This window comes from Podarcis filfolensis, assembly GCF_964270895.1.
Source record: "Podarcis filfolensis genome assembly, chromosome: 11".
NCBI classification, from domain to species: domain Eukaryota; kingdom Metazoa; phylum Chordata; class Lepidosauria; order Squamata; family Lacertidae; genus Podarcis; species Podarcis filfolensis.
In genome coordinates, this window is record NC_139613.1 from 11,951,183 (window position 1) to 11,976,199 (window position 25,017).

A 25,017-nucleotide genomic window follows, 5' to 3' on the forward strand; every position below is an offset into this window, starting at 1 on the left:
CGGCAGCAGCAGGAGGCCCCATTAGCTAAAGTGGTGCTTCAGGTTAAGAACAGTTTCAGGTTAAGTACGGACCTCTGGAACAAATTAAGTACTTAACCTGAAGTGCCACTGTAATGGCAATGGCGCCCACCTGAGAGGTACCGGAACTGAGTTCCATCAAATTCTGACTGGGGAAAAAATGCCCTGGGGATGTCCTATTCCATATCCTCCAACATTTATCCGATGAAAATAGAGACATCCTATGGAAAAGCAGAACATTTCGGGATCAAATCAGAAACCGGGATGGCTTCTGTAAATCTAGGGCTGTCCCTGGAAAATAGAAGCACTTCGAGGGTCTGGAATTGATGGCAGGGACTTTTCTGTTTTATTGGTCTAGGAGCAAAGAATCAGGCTGTTTGCGAGACAGAGTTGAATCCTTTCCCAAAGGCCCTTTTATACTTGCTAGCATCCTGCCTCCAGCCTACTGTAATTAATATGTCACAATCCTACCCATCCCCTCTGTTCTGTACAGAAATGGTGATCAGGTGGAGTCACCCTGTTCACCCTGTGGCTTCTCAAACCACCAGCAGCTATCTGCAAATCAGGAGGGTGGCACTGGGGTTTCACATCTTTGTAGAAACTGAGCAAACTGCAAAGGCACTGAGGAGCAAGTTACTAAGTTCCAGTTGTAACCTGTTGCACATAGTGATCTGCACTAGAGAGCTTTGGGCTTTATGCAGGAGTATTCAGGAGATGGTGGCTTTTCCGTTTTAATCACATTTAGGAATGGGGAGTATGAGGCATTCTGTCTCATCAGTGTCATATTAATGGAACCTCGCTAGGTTGCTAGGATGAAGTGCTGCTTTGCAAAACAATGGAATCAAATTTGCACCAGCCTAATGCATTGTATTTGTTGATTATGTTTCAGTGGAAATTGCAATTGTGGCATGGTAGTTTGCCTTCAGCTAAACAAAACTGCCTGGTGCACTCCAACAGGAAGTAATTCGGGGCCACAAAGAAGGTTGTGCAATTCTCTAGCAAAATAAATTGTTCTGAATGACTCCTTCAACTTTCATGGTTCTGTGCAGTGTGACTCAAAGCGAGCAGTGACAAATCAGTCTCCCTTGTGAAGCATCATCCATTTATCTGGAGTAGTTACAGCCAAATTCCATAAAATATCCCAGCCCTCTCACACAATAGTAGACAATTCCTCCTTTCAACGAACACAAAAAGGGCTCCTGTTATTATACTTCAATTTGATTGCACATTAAAAAAACCTTCCAAATCCTTCTAGTGTTTTATTATACTGATGTAAAGCCTATCCTTGATTTAATTAAAGAATTGTGGGTTGATGCTTTACTTCTCTGTCCCCTTTCTCAGTGTTTCATTTTGTTTTTTGCATAGCAAGTACATTCATTTAGGCAATCGGCAATGTAGGGAACAGGAAAGTTTTAATGATAATGACAGAGCACATTATGTTAATCAGGAGGGGCGATCTGATATACATCTGGGGTTGAGATGCTTTTGTTTTGAACTAACTTCTTCACAGAAAATATGGTAGTGACTACTGGGTCTAGAATGATTGCTTGCCTACTTTTGAAAATTTGAAGAAAATGGGGGATAGAACCACAGAGTTAGGTTACTGCTAAATCGTGTGTGTGTATGTGTGTGTTCAATGGGGAGATAACAAAATAAAGTTTGGTTCTCATAACATATCTGTTCAGATGTTAACTAAAAATAAGTAGGGTGGGGGAGCTTCTTAAGTGCCTCACTTTGGATCTGAAATGACTTCTAATTCCCAGTCTGTACCAGATCCGGTGTTCTGCTTTCCAGTATATATGGTGGTTTTTCAGGGATTCCCCTCTTCTCTGCAAGGTGTGAACACACTTAACATTACATTTCTTAATCTGTGCTGTGGCTTTGCCAGTACAGCACACTGCTACAGATCTCTATTATGAGCAAGAGCCATCCCTGAACTATACTTTCTAAACTCCGATCTGTGTTCAGTATCAGGGCTGTCAACCAACTGAAAAATATTGAGTTGCATAGCCATAGAAGGTTTTTGGAAAATTTCCCCTCCCCCCCTAAAAATATGCATTTCACCAAACCTCATTTATTTATTTGTTTTTTAGGAACTGGAACTACTGTGAGGCAACTAGCACTCATGGTTAAAAAGGAAATATCATATTTATTATTTTATTTTTCATTCCCTATTGGAGGAACACACCAGAACCAAAACACAGCTTTGCAAAATGCACAAGTATGCCATTAACTCTCAACCTCACCAATTAAAATTAACCCTTCATTAATCATCAAAAGCTTTAGTTGCTGGATTTGCCTATTCAGCCTAGAATCAGGCTGCAATCCTGCACCCACTTACCTGGAGCAGCTGGACAAGGGAATGCAGGATGTGGTGATGTCATCAGTTGGAGCACCGGGGTTACTGATGAGTCTCCTTGCTCTGGCAAGAAAATAAACTCTAAGAGTTTAAGTCATAGCAATCTTTGCAAGCTCGTGTGCATTTCTAATTAAAGGCTTAAGGTTACATTTCAGTGGGCAGGACATCTTTTGCTAAAGCTCAGTTTGTTTTGCAAGTTTAATCCATACATTCGGAGGTAAGCATCACTGAGCTCAATGAAGCTTACTCCCAGGAAACTATACGTGGGACTGGAGCCATGCTGCTGGGAAGTTTATCGTATGCTAGGACTCCATGAAAGTGTCACAATTTTTCATAGCATTTATTTCTACAGAAGCCTGCATTTCTGGATTCCCCTATGGGGGAATGTCATGATGCACTTGTATTTTAAAATTTACCACTACACCAGTGCCTGGTAGTAAGTTGCATTAAACTCAGTATGACTTATTTCTGAGTCAAACTCTGTAGAGTTATGCTTTCATTTAGTATGTAAATCGCTGTTCACTTTTCTGGATTCAAATGTTTATCCTGTATTTCATTTTCTGCTGTCTTTCTGCTCCTTTATTCTATAGTGTGTGTGTGTGTGTGTGTGTGTGTGTACGCGCGTGTGTGAATTTTCTCTCTTGCAGTGAAACGGAAGATTTCCCACTGAGAATATTTAAATACACCTCCCCGCTGCTCCTAAGACAAATGGTGTGATTATTAAGTAATAACCATTCCTTTTCCTTTTGTAGATCCCGGGTTGCACAGGCAACAATTTTTCCTGCAGAGACCGTCAAATGTGGTAGTTGTCGAAGGGAAAGACGCTGTGCTGGAATGCTGTGTCTCTGGCTATCCAGCCCCAACGTTTACGTGGCTGCGAGGAGATGAAACAATCCCATTCAGGTACCTAGTTCCTCAGTTTACAACAATGCATTGGGAAGAGCAAATCTAGAATTCTGCTGCTCGCTTTTGGATCAGCTGCTTTGTCTCATGTGGGAACACCATTGCTGAAAGGAGAGAAAATTATAAGTCTGCTGGACCCCTACATATGGGAAGGAGTGAACAGCCCTCCCACTGAATATAATTGATCATTCATGCTTATGATATTGTATAATTTCTTTTTAAATTGGTGTGAGCTACCGGGAGAGGGTGGGGATGTAAACCTTCTAGAACTAACAAAACCATCCTACCCGTTCCCTTATTTTAAACCAAGTTTTCTTGCCAATATTCCAGATCCAAAAAGTATTCATTGCTGGCTGGGAGCAACTTACTGATATCTAATGCAACAGATGATGATTCTGGGACGTATACTTGTGTGGTCACCTACAGGGAGGAGAACAGCAGTGCTTCAGCTGAGCTATCTGTTTTGGGTGAGTACAGAGAATTCTATATCTTTTGTGGCCTGAAAAAGTCCTTTGCATCTGAAGAAGGATTCGCTGCACTTCCAGATAGATATTTATTGTGGAGGCTCACACCAAGTATCCAGACTACGTCACTGGCATAAAAATGCTGGCTTATACTGTATCTTCTCCCCACCTTTAATACAATTTATACTTTCAAGGGCTAATCTGATAAGTGAAAAAACAAAAACCTGTTACTTGTTTGCTATATCACAATGACTGGTTTGCAAATTAACTGGAACACCCTCAGATTTCTTTGTTATTATTTGAGTTTTCTTTCTGAATCTCAGTCAGGTTGAAAGACATCTTCACATGCCTACAATGCCATGAAAAACATTCAATTGTGTTTATTCTCAAATTGAATTCCAAATACTGTCTCTGTGGTTGGGTGATTTTTTTTAGCTCTGTGGTTAAGATGATTTTCCTGTGTTTGCTTTCTTCATCATTATGTTGAGCTTGTTGGGTTCCTTTATTGTTGTTTAGTCATGTCCAACTCTTTGTGACCCCATGGACCAGAGCATACCAGGCACTCCTGTCTTCCACTGCCTCCCGCAGTTTGGTCAAACTCATGTTGGTAGCTTCGAGAACACTGTCCAGCCATCTCATCCTCTGTCGTCCCCTTCTCCTCGTGCCCTCAGTCTTTCCCAACATCAGGGTCTTTTCCAAGGAGTCTTCTCTTCTCATGAGGTGGCCAAAGTATTGGAGCCTCACCTTCAGGATCTATCTTTCCAGTGAGCACTCAGGGCTGATTTCCTTCAGAATGGCTAGCTGCACCTGACCTTAGCAGGGCAGCACTGACGACTGGACTCCAGCAGAGGTCAGTGAGGGAAAACATCATGGGGAAGCATTGGACCAGGTTCAGACTCAAGCTCACCCCAAATGCTCCCAGGGGCTCTGGTGTGGCCCTCACCCCTGGATGGGGATTGGACAAAAGCAAGGCGAGCCCCTGGATTCCTTTAACAGAATACCCTTTGCGCATTGGAGGGGTAGGTGTGACAACATCTCCTCCACACCACATTGAACCAATGCCTACCTGCCAAACCTTACATAGTTGTGATGATCTGCTATGCGGCAGGAGAAACCCAAGTGGTGCCAGCCAATCAGCCAAATGGGAAAATTCCTACCGGGCCCCTGTCCCCAAATCAGACAACTCATGGCGGCATAGCAAGGTCATAATGAACCCTAAATATAGGGAGACTGGGCGGGTGATCCGATGCACGAGGCGAAAAGAGGAAGCTCAACGCAACGTGCAGCAGTATATACAGGTCCCTCAGTTAATGCATGAAACGATCCCATTGGCGGCCAGAAGTACCCCAGCAACCGAGGGACCACCAATCAGGTTGTTGTGGCTATCCAATTGCTCCCACCCACAACAGCAGTGAGGGCAGTCTTGATGATCTCACCGCAACGCGTGCTATCTGGGAGGAGGACACGATTTGCCAAAATGTGCCATTATACACTCAACAGGATACCATTCATCCCTAAGCAGAAACATAACGTTTGCATGGTGAAATATACTTGGAGTCGAGAGTGGATTTCATGCTCTTTATTCAGCTCATAGTGGTGAGGAGGAATGGAAGTTCCCCCACAATATCTGCTTTATATACATTATTTACACAATGGGCTGCACATGATTGGCTAATTCTGGGATTCTCCTGTAGGATTCACTTCCATCTGGAGCTGGATTGGGTGGCTCCTGTGGACCAATCATACTGCTGCATTTTGGATCCTATTGTTCTAGGACCAATCAGACTGCTGCATTTTAGATCCTATTCAACTCAGTACATAACACACGGGCTGATTTTTCTGAACCTGTGTGGTCCGATTGCATATCAGCTCAAATCCTAGCATATCCCTGCATCTGTGGATATTTCTGGCTCGCCAGAAAGGCCCCATTGCATGGATTCAGGGTAGGGATAGTGTTTTCAGAATGGGTAGATGGCATATTGGTGTATATGTGTGTGTGTGTTAGTTCACACGATCCTTTCATGTGTGTCTATTGTTCCTCATTCAAAGTGCTGCCTGACTTGTTGCTCTTGCTTATCTCTGTGTCTTATCTGAATGCTTACTGCCATGCTGGTGCTTTTCTTCCCTTCTCATCTAAGTGCTTTCTTGACTTGCTAGCTCTTATCCTTCCTCTTAATCTAACATCTGACTAGCTTGCTGGTACTTATCCTTCCTCCCCATCTGAATGTTTCCTGGCTTATCAGTGCTTATAGTTAGGCCCCATGCTTGTATACTTGCTAACTTTAACATTAGCCCCTCGGCTTCCCAATGTTTGTCCATGATCACCATCTAGCAACTTCCTGGCTTGTTAGGGTTCATATTTCTTGCCCTTCCCTCTAACTGCTGATTGCTTGCTGAGGCTTATAACTTGCACATTAGTCTGCATCCTAGGATTGTTCTATGCTGATGTGCTGCTTCGTTTCCTGGCATAGCCATCCCTAGCATTAGGCAAAGTGAGACAGCTGCTTCAGGCAGCAGGTGGGTGGGGCAGCAGTTCTCCATCATTTCCCACAAGTCCCCTAGGCTGGCTTGCTCTACACCTCCTAAGCAAGCCTGCTGCTTTCAGCTACTGTCAAGGATGTCATCCCACAGCCTGGTTGTTGTTGGGGGAGTTTTTGGTAATATAATTTTTTATTAAATTTTCCAAACATTTTCACAATAATCTTCATATCAAATAGTTACATCCATAAATTGACTTCCCACCCACCCCCACTCCCCGCAGCGTTTTTACTCAAACCTTTTCTACTGCTTTATATCTTTATCTATTACACAAAGTTCCTCTTTTACAATTATTTTATCGTTTTTATGCTGCTGCTGCTGCTTTTAGCTCGAATCCTGCCCACGATTTCATTTGACTATAGTATTTTTGAAAAATAGTCCATGGAAGGCCTCTATTCTTCTATGAAAAGTTCATCATAGCCAGTATTGAACTAAGATTCAGCTGCTAGTTTGGTTGGATTCTGTGCATGGAATGGCAGGGGGCAAAACCTTGTCCTGAACCCCAGGCACCAAAGTACCTTGGGGTTGGTCCTGCTTCCCAAGCTTTATGGTTATTCCCTAACTGCTTCTTGACACATAATCTAAATGTTCAGCAGATTTCTAAGAGTTCAGCAGATTTCTCTTGTTTCTCTTCCCAGGTTACTAATGCTTACCTGAAAAGGAAAGGGTCATGGCTTTGTGGCAAGATGCAACAGGTCCCAGGTTCTATCACTCACATCTCTAGGTACTAGAGCTGAAACCCAGGAGACCCCTGCCCATCATTGTAGACCAGGTGTGAGGAACCCTTGGGCCTCCTGATGTTGCTGAACAATTTCCATCATCAGTAGCCATTGGCCATGATGGAAGCTGTAGTTCAGCAACATCAAGAAGACCAAGGTTTCCCCACTCATGATGTGGACAATACAGAATTAGATGGACCAGTAGTCTAACTTGGCATAAGGCCTGTGGGTTGCTGTTGTTTGTGGGTTTATTGCCCTTTCGTTTGTTGACACCAACATGGTGCAGCAACAGCTTGCTCCATTTTTTTTTTGCAACTGTGCAAGGTGTGTATTTTCCACATGCATTTCATCTGTGCAAACATCATCATCATCATCATCATTTTATAAGTATGCCGCCTTTCCACAGTTAAAACAATGCTCAAGGAGGCTTACAATATGAAAAGATTTACATAATTATAGTGGTACCTCGGGTTACATATGCTTCAGGTTACATACGCTTCAGGTTACACACTCCACTAAGCCAAAAATAGTGCTTCAGGTTAAGAACTTTGCTTCAAGATAAGAACAGAAATCGGGCTCCTGCGGTGCGGCGGCAGCAGGAGGCCCCATTAGCTAAAGTGGTGCTTCAGGTTAAGAACAGTTTCAGGTTAAGTACTGACCTCCGGAATGAATTAAGTACTTAACCTGAGGCAAAGGTACCCCTGCCCGTACGGGCCAGTCGTGTCCGACTCTAGGGTTGTGCGCCCATCTCACTTAAGAGGCCGGGGGCCAGCGCTGTCCGGAGACACTTCCGGGTCACGTGGCCAGCGTGACGAAGCTTCTCTGGCGAGCCAGCACCAGCGCAGCACACGGAAACGCCGTGTACCTGAGGTACCACTGTACAAACATAGCAAAGTAGTCGTAAAAATAAATAAGACACACTGAAAACTACAAAACCAAACTGAACAGTTTCCACATAAAAATAAAGATACAAAAAGTTAATATCAGTAATATCACTAACAGCAGCAAAAACTCCCAACAAAACTTTCCCCAAAAGACCCAAGTCCTTGCTGGGCAGCAGCCGCCGCAGCAGTTCTTATGAGGCCAGTCAAGCCCCGCCCTAGGTCAGGTGGAGAGAGGTAGGAACAGGGCCCTCAGGCACTCAGCAGGGGAGTCCTCCCTGGGCATGCAACTTATGCTTCTGAAAATGAAAATTTTAATTATTCATCCAATTCCCAGACTTCATCTCCTGGTATTCCAGATGACATGCATCTGCCTTCACCACAGCTGTCCCCACAAAAACCTGCTTTAGCACATATATTAGTGGACCAGGGTGCATATATTTACTGCCACTGTCAGGAGGAATAGCCTTGACTGATTTTGTCTCTGGGTCCGTATCCAGGCATCATGCACAGCACGGTTGTGATGCAACATTTTGATGCCAGCGGTTACCACACAGAAATAACAGTACTCAGGGAAAAAATTGGAAGCACTGTTGTTTTCCGTGCCACCTGCTGAGCAGCAAAGCATACCACTTTGCCCCTGCTTTCATCCTTGTGAAAACCTCTCTTTCTTCCTGCAAATGATTCATTAGCCAGTAAGCATGCTATTTGACAGAGTTGTGAGGGGAGGGGGAAATGTCTTGGGTCTGGGATCAAAGAGTTGAGTTTGCCAGTGTGTCAGTTTTTCGTGGAATCAGAATTGTACAAACACTGCATTTAGAGAGGTGGTTTGTTTTTAATTACTGAACAATGCTGAGTTATCTTTGGGTGATTCCAAAAGATTTAAGGAACCACGCAGATAATGCTTGCTCAAACAGGAGCCCAATATCACTGTAATGCTTATTTAGCATTTGGGCTTTAAACCTTATGCATAAAAATGTTTTCATTAGTGAACAGAAAGCCCTTATTTGGATTAGAAGAGATTTGATGTGTGCACAACAATATCCTTTTATTAAGCCACAATGCAATGTTATGGAAATTATGCATGATGGAGGCTTTGAACTCTCTGACTTTTGGTGCATTAATGTTTCATGGGTTTCAATTATTTCATAATGACAAAATTATTTTTTGAGAGAGAGAGAGAGAGAGAGAGAGAAGCAAAACAAGTTGTTTTGCAAAACACTTTCTTTTTATTTGGTCTTACAAGCTGGTTAATGATGGAATGTGCATGATGTTTTGCAATTGTGTAGTGTAGCACTCACATCTATATCTAGAGACCTATCTATCAAGTTTTGTCAGGACTGTGAAAGTCTTCAAGGTTCCTGTGCCTAGGACCTTACCGGTTGCTTATCACGGGTTCCTGTTAGGATAGCCATGTTCCTTGCCTTATAGAAGAATAGTCTTCTATTTGAACAGCTGTCAGCAGACAGTCCTCTACTTGAAAAGAGAATTTAAAATTGGTAGTGTTGTACAGTGAAGCTATTAAAATGTAAAAGAAAGAAAGAAATGTTTTTCTTTCTGTTTTCCCATTTCTTTTTAGTCCCAGTCAATGATAAAAATAGCATACAAACAAGCATGGATGTAGAAGACGGTTGCAAATTATCCCTTGTTCTCACTGCAGTTTGATGCATGTGACTATCGCTAAACAAAGACCTCTCCTTTTGTTTGACTCTTCCCAGTCAATGTTACTATTCATTGAATTTAAAATGTATGACCATTAAGGAGTTGTTAAATATCAGTTTAAATATTCAAGTCATCTTTTCATTTCAGAAACAAGTGTCTATAAACAAAATAGTGCATGTTATTTTCTCGTTGCTGTGCCATTTAGCAACTGTTCAACACTGACAAAGAGAGTTCTTTTGAGAAAGAAGCTTCTGTATGAATAGTTGATATTAGGGTGTATGCTTGCCCTAATTTGAGGCTTAAATCCCGAGTTTCTGAACTTGAAAGTGTCAACTTGCTTCTTGCAGTTGGTTTATCTGGCTCCTTTAGAGCTGGAGTGCCCAACATAGTCCTCACTACAACGCCAGACGCTGAGAGGAGTTGATGGGAGTTGGCACACCAAGATGATTGGTAATCATGGGCTTTGGGACTTTGAGCCACATTCCTCTCCCTCTTTGGCATGCTACTCCCTACTCCCTTTATGTATCTTCTCAAAGTTAACTTTTTCAGCAACCCCAGCCACACTTTCATCTGACCATTGCCACCTAGCTGTTCTTTTAGTGGGAAATTGCAGTCAGCCGTAACTATGAATGAGTGCTAGTTAATGCATGAAGGGGTTAAGATCAGAGAGGTCTATTCCTAGACTCAGACCACACCATCTCACCTCCTCCTTCTCTTCTCTCACTCTCTTTGCACCATGTAATCAACAAGGAAGGACTTGCCTGAGCTTGCTCCAACCTCAGACTGCTTGCTTGAAACCACCTTTCTGTATTTTGTACCCAGGAGTATTCCACTTGTGTTCTCCTTGCGGTTGCATGGAACAACACATGAATCAGAACTTTTGATTTTGTAAGTAAAGTATTTTAACCTTACTTAAGTGTGTGGTCTGTTCATTGTCAGGGGGGTAGAGAACCAGAGGGTTAGAACCATGAGTTCTGCTTCTAAGGGACCTCGTGAACCATGAGTGATCCTCTCAGTGAGTAATTCCCAGTACATTTCTTTCTGTAGAACCTCAAGTACACCTAGGAACACCATTTGAAAATCATTAAACTAGTTACTAGCAGATAAGCTTGGGAATGCTTAGTAAAATGCAAAGGGGGAGGGGAACCCCTCTTGAAGGATATTGGAAATAATCTTCCATATTAATTTTATTTAATCACACTTCAAGGACCTTAATGAAACTTGTGATAAATTGTGAGCCTTCAGACCCCATCCTGTGCATCCTCCCTGCACTCAGAAGAGTTTTGCCCAGACTGGTCTTAAAACGGGTAGTTATAATTAGCTCTTAAATGGATCGGACATTTTGCTAACAATTACATAGAACAGATTCTGTTTACAGCAAAATTCATCATTTCACCAGGAGTGTGGCTCATGCTCGTAACAATTACCACGCACTGTCTGTTGCAATAAAATATATTTTACTAGAAGTTGTCAGCTTGGCAGCATCATGAAAAATGAGATGGAAGTGGGGAGTGGGTGATTTATAACCATTATATTTGATACTCTCTTCTTTGTTTAAAAGGCAGTGTTGTAGTCTCCTCTTCAAAGAAGCTTAGTGGCTAGAGCCAGGGATTAGTGGCCTCCCAGTTCCTAGGTCTAAAATGGTAGTGGCTGGGGTGTAGCATAGGCACAATTTTCGGTGTGTGTTTGCTGCTCATGCTGCCCTGCCAGTCCTGCACCACTTTATGAGGCTGGGATTCCAGCCTTGCAAAGTGGTGCACGGTTGGCGTCACTACAGTGATATCAGTAGCAAGAGCTGGACTGTTGCAGCAGGCTCTGTATACCATCTGCACCCCACCCCGGGCACCAGCAAACCATGCTACACCACTGGGTGGTGGTGAACCCTTTTCAGACGAAGGCCTTCAGTCCCTTGAGGGCACCTTTCTGGGGATGGGCATGCCCAGAAGCAAAGAGGTCTTCCTCTGTGGCAGCTTGCAAGTAGAAGACAGGTGGATGGGAATCCTTGTGAATCACACACAGTGGTGCTGCCTCATGCTGCTTTTACTGGCAATCTTCTCAGCGTTTGGCAAAGTGAGGAAACTGTCATTGAATTCTACGTCTGCAAAAGGTTCCAGTTTCTATCCTGCATAGGGCTGGGAAAGACTCCAGGGAGTTTCTGCCAGTCAGCATAGACAGTACAGTGGTACCTCGGGTTAAGTACTTAAATCGTTCCGGAGGTCCGTTCTAAACCTGAAACTGTTCTTAACCTGAAGCACCACTTTAGCTAATGGGGCCTCCTGCTGCTGCTGCGCTGCCGAAGCACGATTTCTGTTCTTATCCTGAAGCAAAGTTCTTAACCTGAAGCACTATTTCTGGGTTAGCGGAGTCTGTAACCTGAAGCGTATGTAACCCGAGGTACCACTGTACTGAGCAAATGGACTGATGGGCTGATTCAATACAAGGCAGCTTCTTGTTTTTGAATGTTTTGCTTTGCTTTGTTTCATGGAAGTTTTTAGTCTCTCAGTGACTGTGCTTATTGCTTCAGAACCCTTTCCCCCTCTGGTTCACCCATGTGCTGGATGTAGCTGTGTAATTTCTTGAATCACCTGAAAATTTCCACTGATGCTGCAAATGAAAACTAGCAGCCAAACAATGTTGCTGATGGCACAGCTCTCATCCACTTCTACTTGTACGAAAAATAAGCAAATGGGGAATATTTTTCTCTTGAGCTGCACAGGAAGGTTTGCAATCATGTTGTCCACCCACCATGTCAAGCCTTCTTTCAGAGACTCTTATCATAGAAAAGTGCTTTCTGTACCCTTTTTTTTATTTTTTTGCACACTGCTACTTCACAAGCTGTCTAGACTTTCAGAGCACAAACACAGGAAGCACAAAAGGTTCATCTACAAAATAGCAGCAGTGAGTTAAAGGAGCAAATCTACTATTGTTTTATGTAAACAAGATATTTACCACATTTATATCGCCACCCTTTCTCCAACAGGATAACAAACAGGACATCTGAGAACAGAAAATGCATTTAAAATACATTCAAATAACAGTAATGTCATTAATTAAGCAATTGGAGTGGTTGTTCTCATATAATCCTTGTTTTCAGCAAAATGACAGCTTTGTCATAATGTGCAGCAAACGTCCAACTGTGCAGAGACAAGTACAGATAAATTTACTGATTAAAGATAGCATAATGCAGGGGTGAGGAATCCACAGTGTCATTTTAGGGATTGCCCACTCGTCCTACACCTGACAGCATACCTGATATCAGGTGTGGACAGGGCTTCAAAGAAATCATCTGGTTTCCTAAACCCCTGGGCCACCCAGCAGCAAGTCAGTATAATCATACCTTGGTTGATGAATGCCTTCTGACTCGAATGTTTTGGCTCCCGAATGCTGCAAACCCAGAAGTGAGTGTTCCAGTTTGCGAATGTTCTTTGGAACCCAAATGTCCGACATGACTTCCGCTGTTAAGTTGTGGGTGAACATATCAGACGACACAGCGATTCTTCAAACAGCTTTTGTTTATTCACAGGCCAGGACAGAACTGAACTGAAGGGTTCAGTCAGCCTGCTTATATAGAGCCCCAGTACAATGTAACTGTAACAATTTCCTAAAACTATCCAATCACTGAACGTCACTTTCGATCCCTTATTTGCATAACTATCTATAGTATCCCCCTGCTGGCCCAGGGTGAGAACTTCAGTACATAACACCTGTGGCTTCTAATTGGCTGCATGAGCTTCCTGCAGCCAATCAGAAGCCGTGCCTTGCTTTCCGAACATTTTGAGATTGCTTTCGACTTCTGAGGTATGACTGCATGTCAAGTCCAAAGTTCAAAGACCAGGGCTCAATCCACGCAAGCAAAGTCCAAAGGCCAGGAAATACAGTTCAGAGTCAAACCCGAAACAAAGTCCAGAGGTCCAGGAGCATCCACACCAAGTTCCAACCAATGTACGCAGTTGAGCAGATACAGCACCTGCTTCCCTTTTATACCTTGCATGTTGGTTGCAGCATCTGGGCTGGATGAGGCCAGTGACCCTCACCTGTTTTGAGCCTACTCCAGCTGAGGAATCACTCGCCTCCTCCCAGAGCTAGCAAGCTCCACCTGGCCAGCTAGGGAGCTGGTCTGTGGGCCCTTGCCTGTCTCAGCCACCTAGAGCATACCCCCCACTGCTCCCTAAACCTCTCAGCCTGCCATGTTCATGGAGACAAAGGCCCCTCTGGCTCTGGAGATGGGTCCTGTTGTTCCGGTTCCTGCACACTGACCCCCTATCCCCTCACCATCCTCTGTCACCCTGTGAGGACTTCCTTCCCCATCCTCTTCTTGCCCTGGTGTGTCCCAGTCCTGGCTACACCCATCATCAGGATCCTCTTCCTCCTCCCCATCATCCTGCCAGTTCATCACCTCTGGAGCTTGAAGTGGGCTTCCAATTGTTCCTCTCCTTGCCCTAGGTGGGCTTCTAACTGCCCATCAGCTGATGGGCGGTAGAAGCAAACACTATGTAAGACCTAAGAAGATGGTTATAGTCAGTGCCAACAGCGAAATTAAGATCTGGAGATTTCTTAAAAACACCAGCTGTCAGCGGGGAAGTCCCTGATGCAAATCTCAGCTGTGATCCCATTTGTTGGCCTTAGGCGAGCCATTCTTCTTTACCTTCAGCCTGGAGGAATATTGACTCTGGTGGTGATTTGATTTAGACCTGCTTCTTAACAAAAAAGTCTAGCGTAATCAGCTTACTGACATTTTAAACAAAGAAGTGTGTGGCTTTAAGCTTTTGTTCTTGAGGTTCCATGGTAATACAAGAATGTAGAAAACCACATGAGAAAGATGGGGTCACATGAGGGAAAAACATGCAGCTATTATACGCAACCCTGCATGGGAGCCAACTCCTAGGGACTGAGGTCCCTTTGCCTCCCCCCAATAAAATATTTGAGCCCACCCCCCAAAAAAAGTTGACGGGCATTGCTATTCAAATGCAATGACAATTATTTATTTTTTTGCTAACACTGAATTGGGATTGGGGGAGAGAAGCCCCTAAAATGATACTGAGATATATATATAGATATAGATAGATAGATGATAGATAGATAGATAAAAAGATAATAGATAGATGATAGATGATAGATGATAGATGATAGATGATAGATGATAGATAGATATAGATAGATGATAGATGATAGATGATAGATATATGCACATATATATATATACACGAGAGAGAGAGAGAGAGAGAGAGACAGACAGACATAGGGGTAGCTCGGGTTAAGTACTTAATTCGTTCCAGTGGTCCGTTCTTAACCTGAAACTGTTCTTAACCTGGGGCCTCCTGCTGCGCCGCCAGAGCACGATTTCTATTCTCATCCTGAAGCAAAGTTCTTAACCCGAGGTACTATTTCTGGGTTAGCGGAGTCTGTAACCTGAAGCATATGTAACCTGAAGCGTATGTAACCTGAGGTACCACTGTGTGTGTGTGTGTGTGTGTGTGTGTGTGTATGTAACTTTGTGTTAATGTAACATTTTTATATGTTACTGTGTATTTTTGAAATACTTTGTTTAAATTGTCCGTTGCTGCTTCAGTTTACTGTACACTGCTTGGAGATACTTTTAATATATTATGCAGTATAGAAATTAAATAATCAAGTTGAATCAATCAAGTATATGAAGTGCCTCAGGCTGAGGCAGGCAGATTTCATAAGCATTAAATCGGGGCTCAGACTGAACCTTGTGGCTGTTGTGCACCTCTGTCTACTGTCTAGTATATCTCTCTAAATGGAGCTTAAGAAGTCCTCTTACTTCCACCTAGCTGAGTATCTCAGCTACGAACGAACCTCCCACTTCATTGTTACTTCTCATTCTCAAGCCCTTTTGTTACCCACTGAATTCTCACACAACATGTCAGAAAGTTTTCTGATGAATTCACCCCATGCTGAGAGAGGAACACAAGAATAATTTGTAGTTCTTGCCTATGGTAGCCCATCAATCCCCTCTGGAGCACTCAGACTGTACTGAAATTCACTAGGCAGTCGGAGATCAGGTCATGGTGGGGTCTCCTCCACCTATTTGCTGGTTCTCAAAACATCCTGGGAGAATTGGTTCAGGCTTGATTTATTAAAATACAGTGGAGTGCAGCACAGCAAGGATTTATCTGACAAGTGAGCTGGGTTAACAGAGGCCACGTGTCCTAGCAGAGGCAAACACTGGGCTATGGCTGAAAGAGAGTATTAAAATCGCCAAACCACCCAAGTGGGCTTAGCATTGTGCATCTGTATAATGAGATTAAGCAAATGAGTGTAAATTCAAAATGACAGACAACCAGTGACTTTTAGATTCGCCTTCTTTTTCCTCTGCCCTGATCAGATGCACAAATTAATCCACGCAACGTAAACTCATAAGCATCAGCATACATAAATGGGTGATAATTTAGTGATATTCCACATCATTATAATTTTACATTGTTGCTTTATAATTTTGTGCTATAGCTATGTCATAAAAAGAAAAAGATTGAGCATAGACTCCTTCCTGCAGTCAATGCTATTCTTGCATTCTTTTGCATATGCTTTTTGCATGGATATATAAAAGTGTGTTTACTCAGGATCTGCCCCTGGTCTCAAATCATATCTACCAGCCCAGTTTGCCTATGCATGCTGAACTTAACATGTAAGTAGAAAACTACTGAATCTGGCCTGTTGGTTATTTAAGTCTCTGGGTACATGTACACTTTATGTGCTGAAATATTTGTATTTGTACAAACACCAGTATCTGAATGTTATTTTCTGCAAAGGCAGTCACAAAATATGTCTGTTATTTCCTAGACAGCATGGACAGGATTCTAGGGTGATGGGAAGGGCTTTAATGTGGGACATGCGTGGCGCTGTGTTCTAAACCACTGAGCCTCTTGGGCTTGCCAATCGGAAGGTCGGCGGTTCGAATCCCCACAACAGAGTGAGCTCCTGTCAGTGGCGTAGCGTGGGGGGTGCAGGGGGGGCCGGCCGCACCGGGCACAACATCTGGGGTTAGGGCAAATCCATGGGTTAGGGGGCGCAAATCCACGGGTTAGGGGGCGCAAATTACTTGCCTTGCCCCGGGTGCTGACAACCCACGCTACGCCACTGGCTCCTGTTGCTCTGTCCCATCTCCTGCCACCCTAGCAGTTTGAAAGCACGCCAGTGCAAGTAGATAAATAGGTACTGCTGTGGCAGGAAGGCAAGCAGTGTTTCCGTGCACCCTGGTTTCCGTCATGGTGTCCCGTTGCACCAGAAGCGGTTTAGTCCTGCTGGCCACATGACCCGGAAAGTTGTCTGTGGACAAATGCTGGCTTCCTCGGCCTGAAAGCAAGATGAGCGCTGCAACCCCATAGTTGCCTTTGACTGGACTTAACTGTCCAGGGGTCCTTTACCTTTACCTTTTACCTAATGTCGGAAGCATACTGCTTCTGTATATATGACGAATTTAGGCAAAGGATGCTTAAGCAGAGATTGGCCAACTGAAGGGAAGTAGCAATCTTGTGGAAGCAAGATGACTGGAAGATGCTGGGGATGGAGGAGGAATCTGGAAAGCCATGATTCCAGAGCCGATGGACTCACCTGCCAGGACCAATGTGTGTATCAGAGCAGGGGGTACAGCTAGAGGCAGAAACGCTTCTGAACAGCAGGTGCTGGAACCAAAAATGGGGACTGCCATTGTGCTCAGATCCTGCTGGTGGGTTTCCCACAGGCATCTGGTTGTGAGAACAGGATGCTGAGCCATTGGCCTGATCCAGCAGGCTCTTCTGATGTTCTTAGTAAAGGTAAAGGGACCCCTGACCATTAGGTCCAGTCGTGACCGACTCTGGGGTTGCGGCGCTCATCTCGCTTTATTGGCCGAGGGAGCCAGCGTACAGCTTCCGGGTCACGTGGCCAGCATGACTAAGCCGCTTCTGGCGAACCAGAGCAGCACACGGAAATGCCGTTTACCTTCCCACCGGAGTGGTACCTATTTATCTACTTGCACTTTGACGTGCTTTCGAATTGCTAGGTTGGCAGGAGCTGGGACCAAGCAGTGGGAGGTCACTCCATTGCGGGGATTCGAGCCACCAAGCTTCTGATTGGCAAGTCCTAGGCTCTTTAACCCACAGCTTCTTATGTACACTCTATTATTCATGCGCTGCCAGATTCTCACTCTCTTGTGCATTGCACACTGGTGTCCTGCCACTATACATGTTGAAATCAATGCTGCAATCCCCCCTGAGAATGATGGGTGTTTGTTGAAGTACCATTCCTTTCAGGAGGAATTCTGCATATTATGCAAGTGTATTTGATATTGAATTCATGTTAGAGTTACAGAAGGAAATGAATACATAATATGTATGTAAAATATGTAAAATCTCCTGCTGAGAGTAACAGCATGTTGTCTGTTCAGTCTGGTATCTAATCTGTGCATGGGAAACATACGAACATACACAGACTTTTGCATTAGTGAAAAGGACACACACATAAAGTATATTAGGACAGATGCTTTCAAAAATGTGTATATTAGGCAGCCTATAGAACAGCCTATAGAAATGTGTGCTTTGGTAGACACGCACACCACAATTTTTGCAAGAGTTCCTTTTTCTGGATATGTCAATCACCAAGGCAATGGAATGTGCCTACCTGCAGAGTTCATTTTGGAGGGATGCATTTGGGTGAAGTGAATTCTTTTCATCTCCCCACCCCCACCCCTGCCATCTTATCCTTGAATAATACCTTGGGGACATAGTCTCACATGGTAATGGTGAATCTCACATTCTGTAACACTTGTTTTATGGTTGATTTTTATTATGCTGAATTTCTTAATGACCATATACATGCTGTTTAAAACAAACTTGTTCAGAAGTGTGGCAAAATGAATTAAGGATTGGAAAAATGAGAAAACTAACATTGATGGATTTGCACATCCCAATCCTTCTTCTGAGTAATCATTCAGCAGAGCTCACATCTGCAAGATTCCCTAGATTAATTTATTGCAACATCTCTACTAAACAGCCTCTCCCTGTAGACCTTAACAATGTCCCTTTGGATGTGTGGTGGTCAGGATTAGATACAGTATTCCAACCTGAGATAGCTCAGCCAACGGAGCATGAGACTCTTAATCTCAGGCTAGTAGTTTTGAGCCCGGCATTGGGCAAAAGATTCCTGTATTGAAGTGGGTTGGACTAAATGACCCTTGTGGTCCCTTCCAACTGTACAACTCTATGATCCTATGAAGTGTAGCCATAGTTTTTTGTACTGGCATGATGATAGTTAATTTTCAATTCCTTTTCCCCAAAGCAATGCTTACAGAAGTGGCAAGTCTGGAGTCTCTGGTCCTTTCATGTCTGCAGTTCTATTATTTTACCCAGGCATAAGCAATTAAAAATACTTATGAAGGTTTGAACACAAACACACAGTCTTCCCTTATAAGTATATTGTAGGAGCATTAGTCACACTCAGCATAGGGTTTATAGGCAATGATTTATTTCAATATAGCCTGTTAAACCATGACTGTAGACCACTTATTAACCATGAATGTATTTTCTCCCAACTTGCATGTATAAGAGAAGAAAACATGTACCTTCCATTTTTAACTTTCCAAAGTCTATTTAAAAAAAAAAAAGCAAATGAGCAGTTATGTTATGCATGAGGACTTTGGTTGCAATATTTCTTTCCAACCAATGTGGGCCAGCTGCCAAAAGTCCCAACCCAACCTTGGTACCTCCATTTGAACCATCTGACAGATTCAGAGGCAGGGGCGCCAAATTGGGCCCCAGGTTATGAGTGCACAATGGTGCCTGTGATGTCATGTGATATTATGACGTCATGACGGCAAGCTAATCAGCACACCGCAACAGCGCTTCTGAGGCCTAGCAGGGCCTTGGACGTGATCTCCAAGGCCTTGTGGGGCCTCAGAAATCATGCCAGAGGCCTTGCGAGAACGCTGATGCAACTTTCAGGTTGTACCGGAAGTCACATCAGAGCCTATGCTGTGGGTGCTGAGCACCCAGAATTTTTGTGGGTGCCTGGGCCCCCAGGGCCCCCTATAGTTGGCACCTATGTTCATAAGTAAGGGGCGTGGGTGGCGCTGTGGGCTAAACCAAAGAGCCTAGGACTTGCCAATCAGAAGGTCAGCGGTTCGAATCCCTGTGACGGGGTGAGCTCCCGCTGCTCGGTCCCTGCTCCTGCCAACCTAGCAATTCGAAAGCACGTCAAAGTGCAAGTAGATAAATAGGTACCACTCTGGTGGGAAGGTAAACGGCGTTTCCGTGCACTGCTCTGGTTTGCCAGAAGCGGCTTAGTCATGCTGGCCACATGACCCGGAAGTTGTACGCCGGCTCCCTCGGCCAATAAAGCGAGATGAGCGCCGCAACCCCAGAGTTGGTCACGACTGGACCTAATGGTCAGGGGTCCCTTTACCTTTATGTTCAGAGGTTGCAGTGGTGAGGGACCTCTAAGAGTTGTTAGACTGTGTAGTTGCAGTAGCACTGAGCTGAATGGCATGGCTCTGTATAACTCACTGCTACATGGTCTCACTCTGCACTTTGCAAAACTTTACCTCTACTGGGGGAGAGAGGAGGGAACCACAAAGGAACAGAAGGAGAGCCTGCTGGATCAGGCCAATGGCCAATCTAGGCCAATGAGTTACCCAAGCAAGACAAGCGTGCAACAGCACTCAGTTCCCAGGAACTGTTATTCAGAGAGGTACTGTGTCTGACCATGAATGCAGTGTTTAGCCCACAAGGCTAGTAGCCATTGATAGCTTTGTACTTTGTGAATTTGTCTAACCCTGTTTTACAGCCATCCAAATTGGTGGCCATCACTACTGCCTCTTGTGGGGCTGAGCCTATCATGGGACCTTGATGACTACCTCTTCCTTGTACCCATCAATATTCCAACTTCTGGGTTGTATTTAATAAAACCCCTCACGTCCAAGCCATTGTGATAATTCATCTAGGAGCTGCCAGAGCATGGATCACTGTGGCTTAGGGAATCTGGAGGAAGTTTGTTTGTCCGCAATCTGAAGCAAACTCACCTGATCTGTACCTTTCAGGTTTCTGCGCGGGTCAGATCCTGTGCTCTTCAGGATGTGTACTTACACTGGCTGCTATCAGGTAGTCCAAGGGCTACATCCTGAATCTCCCCCAGTTTTAGTCATCTTCAAAGCATGGCTCCTGCCACATGGATGGAAAATGGGGCTGCAAATGCCTGCAGGAATTATGGCATGTGTGGGGAGCTCCTCCCACCACTACCATTGGGAGATCAAGTTTGCATGTTCAGTCCCCATAAAGGACAGCTGCAGATTTCTACATTTCAAGCGGCTGTACTAGACATTCCTCAGTGTCTCTTCCAACTCTATGATTCTGTGATCATTCAAATGTCCCATTTCCTCTTCAAGCATAAAGTACAAGATCTGGAAGTTTTATCATTTGCTTCTGCTGCACATTTAGCTATCTTTACACTTGTTCTCTTGTATCACATGCAATAGATGGAGAGGTAGGTTTTTTTATATATAAAAAACCACAATCTCTTTGCAAAGACTGCAGGGAAATGTTTTAATACATCTGTGGGAATGAACAAAAGGTCTCTTCAAATTACACACTTGAAGTCAAGTTTCTCCTGAGGGGATGAAGTGAAAAAAGAGGCTCTATTATGTAATTACTTCTGAAGCTCGTGTATTTGAATTTGACCTAATAAAAGGAACCTACTCAGATTCCTGCAGGTTCTAGGTAGACATATGTGGCAGTGAGACAATGCACAGGGCATGTTTTATAGTGCCCCCTCATATTCTGAGCATCCATGCGGATAAAGCCCTAAATGCCCTCCGTCTAGTATGCCTGAAGGAGCATCCCCACCTCCATCATTCTGCCCGGACACTGAGGTCCAGCACCAAGGGCCTTCTGGTAGTTACCTCGCTGCGAGAAGCCAAGTTACAGGGAACCAGGCAGAGGGCCTTCTTGGTAGTGGCGCCCGCCCTGTGGAACACCCTCCCACCAGATGTCAAAGAGAAGAACAACTACCAAACTTTTAGAAGACATCTAAAGGCAGCCCTGCTTAGGGAAGCTTTTAATGTTTAATAGGTTATTGTATTTTAGTGTTTTGTTGGAAGCCGCCCAGAGTGGCTGGGGAAACCCAGCCAGATGGGCGGGGTATAAATAATAAATTATTATTATTAAAATTATATATGCATTCCAGCTGGCCTAGTCCATCACTGGACAGTTGTGGTATTGTAGGCTATATCTTCACTGCAGATATATTGCTTTAAGAGTACTTCCCTCTCTTCAGAGAACTCTGTGGCAGGAGACAGGAGATCTCAAACATATTTTTAGCATATAAAAGAAGAGGCAGTACATGCCAGATCTTTATTTCTCTGAATTTCCCTGGAGAAGGGCCAGTAGGGTCCAAAATGCACTGAGATGATTTATTTATTTATTTAATCTATAGAAATATTGATATACAACAATTCATTTTTTAATAGAAAAATCTGAGCTGATTAACATTTTACAACAATTATACATAAAAGCAATACAATAAAAACCATGTGGAAAATGTGAAAATCAGAAATCAGCTATTATGGAAGGTACCATTCTCAACATCTCTCATCTACCTCCTTGATTTTTAACTCCTTTTTGTGTGTGTGGAGTTTAAGTACCCTTAAGGCTTGTTCATGTGCTGCACTGAACTCAGGTACAAACTGTCTTTATGTGTGTGCAGGTGTCTGTGCAAAAGAGCACACAGTGGTACCTTGGTTCTCAAACGGCTTGGTACTCAAACAACCAGAACCCAAACACTGCAAATCTGGAAGTAAGTGTTCTGGTTTGGTAACCTTTTTTGGAAGCTGAACATACTCCTTTTTGAGTGCCACACTTCCATTTCGAGTATTACGCTTCCGATTTGAGTGCCACACTTCCATTTTGAGTGTTACTCTGCGGTTTTTGCTATTTATTTTGCGTTTTTGTTTTTTGTTTTCTTTTTGTGACTGTGTGGAACCCAGTTCAGCTACTGATTGATTGTGTGACCGCAGTACATTGTTTATTGCTTCCATTTTATGGATCAATTGTCTCGTTATTCACGTTAAATTGTAAAATTCATGTCAAATTGCTGTTTTAGGGGTTGTTTTTAAAAGTCTGGAACGGATTAATCCATTTTGCATTGTTTCTATGGGACAGAGTGCCTTGGTTTTGGAACACTTTGGTTTTGCAATGAACTTCCATAACGCATTAAGTTTGAGATCCAAGGTACCACTGTAAAATGTTGATTTACACGGTTCAGCTAAAGTGTATGCAGGTACACAGACAGTACCCTTGTTGAAGATAACCCTTTGGCTACATTTCTTAGGGTATTTGGGGAGGAAGTGACCACAACATGGTCCTGAAGACACTAGCAGCTGGGAGGTTGGCATAGCTCAAAGCGCATTCACACTGTGCTAGCTCCCTGGCTTCTTTGCCCATCCGCTTTCTCTCCTTGGAAGCAGCAATGGCCCACCTGCAGTGAAGTTAAGTGCAGTAGCTCCTTCCCACTTCTGTTTTTTGGACTTGCTCAATATTGGGTGGAGAATTCCAGGTGGATCCCTATGCAGGGCAAGTGGAGGAGGGCATGAAACTAATGAAACCATTTTGGTGAAGAGGGGAGGAGATTTTCCACCCTCTGTTTTACCATTTAAAAGCTATTGGGTCTACAGACATATCTGGCAACCCAACAGCAGGATGAAATAGCTGGTGCCACATTTGCGCTAGAGGAATGGCACTAGTGTGGGCATGTTAGCATCTTTCCCAGAGGTGAACACAGTTCTGCTCCTGCTGCTGGCAGAGATGGTGGTTTCTAAATGGATTGGAGGGGTAAGAAGACCCCTTGCCCATCACCACATCCCCCATTTTTGTTGGGAGGTAGAATTGTGACCCCAAAATGGCATTGGAACAGCTGTTCCTACATTCTACACCAGGCATGGGCAAACTCAGCCCTCCAGATGTTTTGGGACTACAATTCCCATCATCCCTGACCACTGGTCCTGTTAGCTAGGGATGATGGGAGTTGTAGTCCCAAAACATCTGGAGGGCTGAGTTTGCCCATGCCTGTTCTACACCTACAAATGGGATAGAAAATGGAAGGAGGCAGTTTATGTTTCTCCTTCAGTACAACTAGAACAATAAAAAATGACATTTGGATCTTTATAGATTCGTAAAGTATGTTTAATCAGCGTCTTTTTCTTGTTAGTTGCAGAAAGATGAAAGTGGAGCATTTAATTAAACTGGATTGTGTTTTATTGTATATTGTCCTCACTTGATTTCTAAATAGTTCTGAAATAGTTTTTGTTGTTTCGTGGGTTCAGGGGAACAGAACTCATTTGTCTAGTGTGCACTTTAATTCCTAACACTTCCTAAATAGAAAGCATGGCAAAGCCTTTTATTCACAATTACTGGTAGCACTTGGGTATATTTGTTGATGCCAGCACATTTGTAACTGTTAAGGTGGACTAGAGACTCATTCCAAGTTTAATTCTCCTGCCTTGCTGCATCAACTTCATGCCAAATGCAGAGAGATCCTCTTAGTTTTTGTGTGGCTGTCTTGCTTCATTGCAATATACATAGCTTAAGTCCAGGGGCAAGATATCAGTAAGAGACATTGCTGAGTGTTACAGTATATATGTGAGTGTGTGGACATGTTCAAAAGAATACACCCCTTTCCCCAGTTTTAATCACCTGTGCCAAATGTCTTTTGAATTCTGGCTTGGCTCATAAATAAGATCGAACCATTCCAGTCTTTTTCTGCTTCCTTCCCATTTCTCAAATTGTAACTTCCTTCAGTAGAAACGAAACCATTCTTTCCAGTATCAGAAACAATTTGCATCTGAATGCCAGTTGCTGGGGAACACAAGTTAAGGAAACAGCTGGTGTGCTCATGCCTGCTTGTGGGCTTCCCAAAGGCATGTAGTTATCCATCGCTGAGAACTGAATCTTGGGCTTGATAGGCCTTTGGTTCTGATCCCTGTGTTGCGATGAGAACCAATCGCAGAAATATAGACACAATATATAATAGAATAATGGTATCATTCAAAAAGTAGAAATAAATCTATTGGAGTTCATATATACAGTGTAACAGACTAGTGGCACAGAACGTCAAGCCATGTGTTCAAGATAGGCGTCAAAGGTCACTCTCACAATGGTTATTCAAAGGTTCCAACAGAAGACTTCTCAAAAGTCTAAAAAGTAAAGTTTTCTTAATAGTTTTACAACAGTTACAATGGAAGACATCCCAAAAGTCTCAAGGACAGTGTTTCCGGAATGATACTACTGTTTCGTGATAGTCTTCATCAGCCAATATTTTTCACAAGAATATGTAAGTCAGATTCATGCTACGGATCAGTGCTATTCTATTATATACGCTCTAACAGTTATTAGCCTACGTGTTGTGTCTATATGTCTGTCTTTGGTCTGATCCGGCAGGGCTCTTAAGTTCTTACACTAATGGTAAATCTCTCTAAAACAAAGGCA

At 43.6% G+C, this 25,017-nt stretch overlaps 1 protein-coding gene across 3 annotated transcripts in view; it reads left to right on the forward strand.

Moving 5' to 3' along the window:
- The window catches only part of DCC (DCC netrin 1 receptor), a gene marked incomplete at its 5' end in the record, with an annotated part of 927,493 nt that overhangs the window by 487,179 nt on the left and 415,297 nt on the right, over window positions 1-25,017 (forward strand). For all 3 annotated transcript variants that reach the window (XM_083575505.1, XM_083575506.1, XM_083575507.1), the window contains 2 exons: window positions 3,130-3,280; window positions 3,611-3,747. In XM_083575505.1, coding sequence (XP_083431631.1) covers window positions 3,130-3,280; window positions 3,611-3,747 — 288 coding nt within the window. The remainder of the gene's footprint in view (window positions 1-3,129; window positions 3,281-3,610; window positions 3,748-25,017) is intronic.